Source organism: Seriola lalandi, unplaced genomic scaffold, assembly GCF_002814215.2.
Source record: "Seriola lalandi dorsalis isolate HSWRI2012SDOR001 ecotype SW California unplaced genomic scaffold, Sedor1 jcf7180002054581, whole genome shotgun sequence".
NCBI classification, from domain to species: Eukaryota; Metazoa; Chordata; class Actinopteri; order Carangiformes; family Carangidae; genus Seriola; species Seriola lalandi.
The window spans coordinates 467,368-475,507 of NW_019525134.1; the positions used below are offsets into that span (position 1 = coordinate 467,368).

At 41.1% G+C, this 8,140-nt stretch overlaps 1 protein-coding gene across 3 annotated transcripts in view; it reads left to right on the forward strand.

The window, feature by feature from the left end:
• The window catches only part of LOC111663941 (seizure protein 6 homolog), an 84,948-nt gene that overhangs the window by 70,581 nt on the left and 6,227 nt on the right, over positions 1–8,140 (forward strand). For all 3 annotated transcript variants that reach the window (XM_023418349.2, XM_023418350.2, XM_023418351.2), the window contains exons 10-11: positions 5,697–5,893; positions 7,285–7,479. In XM_023418349.2, the coding sequence (XP_023274117.1) occupies positions 5,697–5,893; positions 7,285–7,479 (392 nt within the window). The remainder of the gene's footprint in view (positions 1–5,696; positions 5,894–7,284; positions 7,480–8,140) is intronic.

Consider the following 8,140-nt stretch of genomic DNA (forward strand, 5'->3'; position numbering starts at 1 on the left):
CCCACCCCCACCACCCCCCGATCACATGCCCACTAACATTACTGTATTTGTATTTGGCTTTATTGATTCATTGACAGTATTAGTTTTACCCCAAAGTTACTGTATTATTGAATATATCAGAGAAATCAGTGATATAATTTATATCGACGTAAATTTAACAAATACGTTGGAATAGCATTAAAATGATCCTATAGCCAAAGATCAGAGAGCATTGCATTCTGAGTCTTTTTATGTGTCGTTGAATTACATCTGAAATACACCGACTCCAGGGATTCCCTCGTATCTGTAGCATTGAGTCAGTGGAGGATTTGGTGAAAGTGGATGTTGCTGTAGTGGCCCAGTTTTGTTGCCACAATGCACATAATGTCCCAAACAGTTTCTTTCACTCAGATATGAGCCATCAGTCAAGTTTGATCCGCAGATGAAAAAGGAAATAACATCACGGGAGGATACAGAATCATACACAATGGGCTTTGTGTGGCCCTGCTTGCCCCTTTGTTTTTGTTTTTTTTAGCTGGAGATTAAGACTCTGATTAATGACTGATGTTGAAAGTCAACCAGTGCACCTAGGACAAAATAAAATAAAAAAAATCAGGGGATTTTTCCATGCAGCAGTAAACAAGTTTGATTGGAGGTAAAGTGATTTCCATTCAGAGATTTCTTTTTAAATTGCACCAGCCTCAAGTTTGTTTTAAACTGAGCCACATGAGGCCACTCGCTGTAAATTAATGGTGCTGTGGCGAGCTCTAGTTTATCACAAGGTTGGTCATGCATGGCTTTCAGGGCTGTAGAAACCCACAGCCTGTCTGATCCCGCACACCTTTCCATTACCCTCATGTCTGGTGTGCTCAGCTTGAGAAAACGCTCCTAAAGACTCGGTCAACATGTAATTTGTGTGAAAGGGTGTTTATTTGTGTGCATGTGTTATACATGTTTAAGTGGCAAAAGGCTCTTGTGGATGAGAGCTGTCTCATTATAAGGGTGGGCACACACTTTTCCACATTAATGAGAATGTTTTCTATATTATCATTCATCACTGTGTCTGTGCTGGCAATTACAGAGGAGCGGTGTGCATAATGAGGGCTGATTAATTAATTTAGGCCAAACAGGAGGGTTGGCTCTTTGCTAATTAGCATGGAGCATGGCTCCAGCAAGAGCCGGAGACTAGAGTTACAGCTGATAGCCTCACCTGTGGAACACAGCAAGGTAAATGCTTCACATGTGGATTTTAGCATTCAGGGTATATCCACAAATGTCTCACAATTCCAGACAGTGAGGAAGTCTGTTTTACAGTGCTACGTGTCAGTGTACTGAGCAGGATCAGACGCCTCGTATAGATAGGACACACTGGGTTTACAGAGTCCTCTTGTGGAGGCTCTGAGCATTACAGCAGCAGGTCGACTTGAGCTGGTGCCAGGAAGCTGGTTATTTGTATTTTCCAATAAGCAGAAGAATTCAAAGGGTAAATATGAGCACGAGAAGCCAAAGGAGGTTGAAATCTTCACACTGAAAGTGATTTTGTTTTTGGTCGGAGTCACAGGAGAAGTGTTGGCTTCTTTAGACTTGACAGGTCAGTGAAGGTGACAAAATGCCTAGAGTCTTGTATAAAGCTGCAGCTGTCGGCCCTCAGGATTGGGCTGGTGCCATTAGTATGCAGAGAAGTTTTCAAAAGTCCTTTTTCAGGCAGACAGTCACCTGGAACACAAAGCTATGTCAACGGAGGAGATATTTAATCAAATAACAACTGTGACAACAGTTAATCAATGTTACTCTGAAGTGTGAAGTAAGGAAAGAACATGAGGAGATGGGGTGCGAATATTTCTTTAGAATATTAGTCAGAGTCAGCACAGAGAGTGACTGTTTTCTTTACTGGAGGGGAAACCATTTAAAAAAGCCAGGTGGGACGACATTTGGGCGAAGTGACTGCCAGGTTGCTACACAGACGGCAGCTGAGCGGCCTGTAGTGACTAACCACAGACTGCTGAGCGAGTCTGGGCTAAAGGCACTGTTCGCTTGGCATTCTTCCGTGTTGTCACCGGGGTTTTGAATACAGTTCAGACAGTGGAGCAAATGGATGGAGTCAGTGGCAAAATTTAAAACCAAGGTTGAATGCAGCATTCTTGATGAGTTAGAGCGACTGCGGAGAATATTTAGGAAGCCAGACAGGAGGAAAGGTCACAATGTGTCAAGTGGGAAAGTGTATGATTTGCTGTCGACTATAAATCTGATGTTTTGACAGCGGCTGCAGTGTTGGCCTCGCATCTCGTCTAACATCTGACCAAATTCATCGTATGGGAGTCAGTGTGACGTTGCGGTGTTGTTGTGAAAAAGTTAGAGTAGATTTATGTTTTTTACTGAGGAAAAAAGGAGCATTTGTCTTCTAATGTTCATTTGGATATCAGAAGAAAAAAGCAGAGTTTAGTGTTGCTGATGTTGCAGTAGTCTGAGGGATGAAGCGTATTTTGCATAAAGATGAAAATGAGAAGCACAGGTTCAGTCTTGAGCTGCTTTGACTCATGGAAAGATAAAGAACTAAAAGCAGATTGCATTTAATGGTGCCAATATTGTTTGTGGTATACAGTCATCAGGAAAGGATGAAGATCAACAGCAATGCCATCGAGTTTACCTCCCGGATTATTGAAATGAGCTGAAGAATGTGGTTTGTAGTAATGTAAAAAGCATGAGATGTGTAGATAGAAAAAGACACTGATGGACACCTGCTTTATTGTGACAGGGCTGAATCAGATGAGACTGACCAACTCTGCAGAGGGAACCTGCAGACCAGCTACTATGATCCTGTCTGTCATCTGATGCAGTCACTGCGTGTGGGCAGGATGCATCTAATCATGGAGTGCATCAAATAGAAAGGTGTTACAAGCTTTTAGTGTGAAAACCTTGTGGCTATTTTCATCCTTTGTTACACTCCCTTAACAAATGTCTTCCTAAGAGACACTTGGTGGATGCATGGAGTGTTCTTGTGATGGTGTGGAAATGGAAACAGGTGTTGTGTGTCAGGAGAAGCTGGAATTTAGTTTTGTCCAAATTTTACCACTAGACAGAATTGTGTCATTCAGATGTTTTTTGTCCCATGATTTTACCCTCAGGGACGTTCCAGCCTAACTAGTTGTCCTTGAGTATACAGCTTGTGGGTCCTAGTATATATTTTTGATTGAAGTGGATATTCAACATGAATAGGTAGGATTTGTTCCTAGTCTGGGTAATTAAAGCTGAAGTGGGTGCATGTCTTTGATTTTAACTGCAGCTTGTTTCTACTCAGAGGTAATATTGAGATTCTGTTGTGAAGAAGAGACGGAGGGGAGGTAAACAGACTCGGGTCATTTGTTTCCTTTCATCATCCTAAAACTCTGTCAATCACTGATAAAGCAGCTTCATCGCAGACTCCTACCTCTGTGGTAAGTAACTCTATATTCAGATCTCCTGTTCAGTAGCCTCAGTCTCATGAGCTCTGATGGTCACTGTGAGAAAAACAGGAGAGAGCCTCAAACTCCACTGCACTGCACTGCAAACACCTCATGTTTAAATCTGTGCATCAGTGTTTCAGCACAGACCCTCACACAAACCCTCTTAAAGTGTAAAAGAAACGCCCTCGCTCACTTATATAGTGTGTCAGCCAGGTGGGTCAAATCAGGCAGCAATCAATGTGAACATTGAAGCAGGGCTTTTAGAGATATTATTTGTTGGGTTAGACAATCCTGCAACATCCACTTGTCCATATTTTAGGAAGCAACAAAGACAAAATAGAAAGATCAGAGAGTAAAAATCACAAAGTCAAAATGTCTAGAGAGTAGATTTAAACATGAGAGGATCTAATGTTCTTGTTTCTTTGTGAGATCACAACCTTTCTACTCAGATACTCAGAGGACCACAGTGACTGTTTTCCTCATCTTTAAAACATTATGCAGATGAAATTTATTTTTGCTACTTGGCGCAACTTTAATGATGATGCATCATTGTGCTGTATTGTAGACTTAGCCTTTATATATAGTACCGAAAGTCAAAAGACTGGACACAGTTTACCATTCACTGTGACAGTGTTAAAGTGTCTTTTGACATACGATCCAAGTGTTCTTTATTGTTTATATTTATATTTTTACTCCAGAACAGTGTAAACGATATCTATAAAAAACCTGTGATTTAACTTTAAATATTTTACTGTGCATGTTACTGAAACACATTTCTTCACCAGGCTTATTGCTGAATTTTAAATTGCATGCATATTTCCTCTCAATGGTTTAAATATATGCTTTGTTGGTTCTTAGAGTGAGGACATGGACATTTGAGGGCTTTCTTGACAAAGTCTGACATCTCTACACAGTCTGTTTCTATGTGTTTCTGTTGATTGTGCTGTGACCTCATTGATTTGAATCACCTGTCTGCCACTCTGTTTTATCTCTCTCAGGTGCTGTGGGATTTTTTTTTAAACACCTAGAGAAAACAGTGTGTGTTCAGCTTTTTATTGAAAGATTGCATCAGAGTTAGAAGTTTGCAGCTCTTTCTTCCCTCTCATGTGGCAACGCTCGGGTGCATTTCTCTTTATTCTCAGAAAAGGAAATTGTCTCTGATCCCACTTTTTCATTTGGACAGTCTTGAGTTTGACCGAACTAATGATGTAAATCTGCAAACATTTGTCTGAAAAAGAACACAACTCAGCACCACATAACATGTTTGTGAAGTAAATCATTAAAAGAGAGATGAATACAGATGAAAACACAAGACAGAGGATTTGAGAAGAGGGTTTTTTATTTTTCCAGGTATTACAACTTGCATATTAGAGAAAAGTGGAGAGTATTATTTACCATTCTAATAAAACGCTGGTTTGTTAATCAGTTGTTCAATCCTGCAAATGAACCCGGCAGTGGAGAGCTCATGCAAAGGGACAGGTGATTCATAGCCACAAAGTTTGGCTCCCTGACGTGTGTGATGGCACTGTGCTAATTATCACTGTTAACTTCTATTCAGCACAGCTTGTGAATATGAACAATCATCCAGCCAATCTGCAGAGCTATTTTGATGCCTGCCTTAAGGCAAATAAAGAGCAACTAGTTTCCCCTGCTTATTACATCAGCAGGGAAATACAACTTCTGCGGCTTATTACTTTTTACACCCTTCACCATCCCCGATGTGCGAATAAATGTCAAGCTTTACCGATGCTCTATAAAGAGGGCAAGGACATGTGAATCACCAAATGGAAAAGGTTAATGCATTCTTAAGTTAATCATTTTCAGCAGAGATTCTATCAGACTGGCTCGGCTGCCTTACATTATATTTTATGTAAATATTGCAGTGTACTGTATGGTTTTTTTGTATAGGCCTAGTCACCTGAAAGATATTATTATATTATGCTGATATATTTGTGCATGCACACTTCAGTACATATTCATGAGAGCGATGCGCGAGGCATAGAGTCTTGCATCATGAATTATTTAGTGTTTACTTCACGTCAGATCCATCCAATATAAACAGAATTAATATTTTCCAAGTGCTGCTGACATCGCCTTATGTCATCAGCTTCTGCTTTCATCAGCCAAAGAGTGTAGCAGTCACTTAACTGTTGACTCTGAGCAAGACACACAGCATACACAACACATAACCAACTGCTAGAGCTGTGCTCTATATGACAAGCTTCATTAATATCATTAGGAAGAAATGTAATCACTTGTTTATGTGTGTCACAGTCTCCATGTGGGTAAGAATGACCTGCTGACCTTCTACGATGGTGATGACCTCACAGCCAACATCCTGGGTCAATACAGCGGCACACGGTCACGCTTCAAGCTCTACACGTCCATGGCTGATGTGACTATTCAGTTTCAGTCAGATCCTGCCACCAACATCTACGGATACAACAACGGCTTTGTGGTCCACTTCTTTGGTAAGATCCTGATTCTCCAAGGTTATATACGATATTTGCCACCACTAGGTGTCGAGAATCTCTCACCAAAATAAAAGCTTCATCTGCCACGCCTCCACATCCTTCAGCTGTAATATGGGTAACAGCACGTTAGCTAACGTTAGCATTTCTACTGTAGCTGTCACTCATGAACAGACATGTCACATTATGAACCATCAAGTTACTGACACACGAAGGAGAAGAAAAACCAGCTGGAGCCTTTAGCAGCTCGTAGGACTCTCCACCTCAGAGAAGACAGACCAGGATTGTCTCTGGTCTGATCTCTGTCTCTGTCTGAGGCCTTTTCAGCTGAAGAACGTGGTTTTTTTTCAGCAGTGGAGGAAATTCTGGAAGATCACTGTCACCTGAACGCCTCATACTGGACCCTACCATCCTGCTTTATAGAGGAGGGGAGGGACTCACATGCCCTAACATGCACATGCTGCAGGACTGGCTACCAAAACAGAGAGCAGAGACACTCAGATGACATCACACACAGAGGGGGTGTGGCTTTGTTCTCTGCTCACAGCGCCATTACTCCACTACATAGAAAACAGTTGTTTGCTGCTATTTTCATGTTTAAAAATCTTAAGTATACAACCTTCAACTTTAATTACATTATGCTTTTTATTAAATAAAATCACATTTTCAAGTTTTCTTAGAATTATATGTATGATACTCCTTTAAAAGTAAATTTCCAAGATGGATATAAAACCAAAAAATTGTGATAAGTGTGGAATATAAAACAAAGATAGAAAGATAGATACTTTATTTCCCCATCATATAAACATTACTCATATCTAGAACTCAGCTGGTCACCAATTAGAAAAACAAAAGTCTATATGTTCTTTCTTCGCCTCTTTGTCCATCTGTTCTCCTGCTTGTCCCAGGTGCACAGGATTTAGATAACACAATAACAGGGTTCACTTCAACATCAGCTGGTTTTGCCCACTGCTTTGTGCTCTTGGCCATGTATACTGCATTTAAGAAGGCACAGATTGACTGGTTCCAAACCACATGCTGTGTTCCTCCCAGCAAACATCACAAGCCTGTATTTACATTCCCTCCCCATCCGCTGCTGTTTAGTGCACACAGAACAGACAATATTCGTGCCGTATTCATTCCCTGCAGAGGAAGTTGTTGCATATTAATGCTAGGATTTCCTGGAGCAACAAATCTTGTCCCTTTACAATCTAGATTCTGTGTTAAGAATGAAAATGTAATGTTCATTATACAAGAAAATTTAACATTAAATTATTTCTGCACTCCCAGTGCCAATGTCTTTTCCCACCATTTTTGGAATTATTAATTTTTCCAATTGTATTTCTCCTCTCTCCCACCAACACAAACCGCTCCATGTCGAACGCCAACAGAGGTGCCGAGGAACGACACGTGCTCTGAGCTGCCGGAGATCACCAATGGATGGAAGAGCACGTCCCACCCTGATCTAATCCATGGTACCGTCATCACCTACCAGTGCTACCCCGGATACGAGCTGGTCGGCTCTGAGATCCTCATGTGCCAGTGGGATCTCTCCTGGAGCGGCGATGTGCCGAGGTGTGAGGAAGGTGAGAGGAAGCACACAAAGCAGCACAAGGAGAATGAATGAGATTAAAACCTCACCAGTCACATGATCTCTGAATCCTTGGAAGTCACGTATTGATCAGACTTGATTATGTAATCAAATTCTCATTGTGTTCTGGTCACCAGTTTCTTTCAGAACAGCTGTTCAGCCAGTTTAGTTATTGTCACAGCACTCAGCAGTGCATGCAGCAGCACAATCCTCCAGTGCAAGGTACATTTTTATAAAGCTCCTTAAAACGACTTACATTTTATTTTACAGATAAAATGAAGTGAAAGGAATGAAACACCTGATCAGTTACCGTATACATCCTATACAGTATGAACACGATTTAAAAAAAGACACCAAATATTCAAACATTTAAGATAAACACAAGAAGCTTGTGCTACAGAAAATGGACCAGACTCAGTGAATAGCTCCCTAAGCTTAACATGTCCTATGATAACTATTAATTTAGCTATACAGACTAATGAGCAGTGATAACTAACATGTGTTTGGGGTCATCAGGTGGGAACCTCCTTTCACCAGTGTTTCTTCTAGTTGGTCCCACGACACCTCCAGGAGGCTAGACAGTGATCACTGGCGTCCCAGAGTCACTCCCCTAATGCCAGCCATCACTGCTCCTCACACCACCACTATTTTCTTTA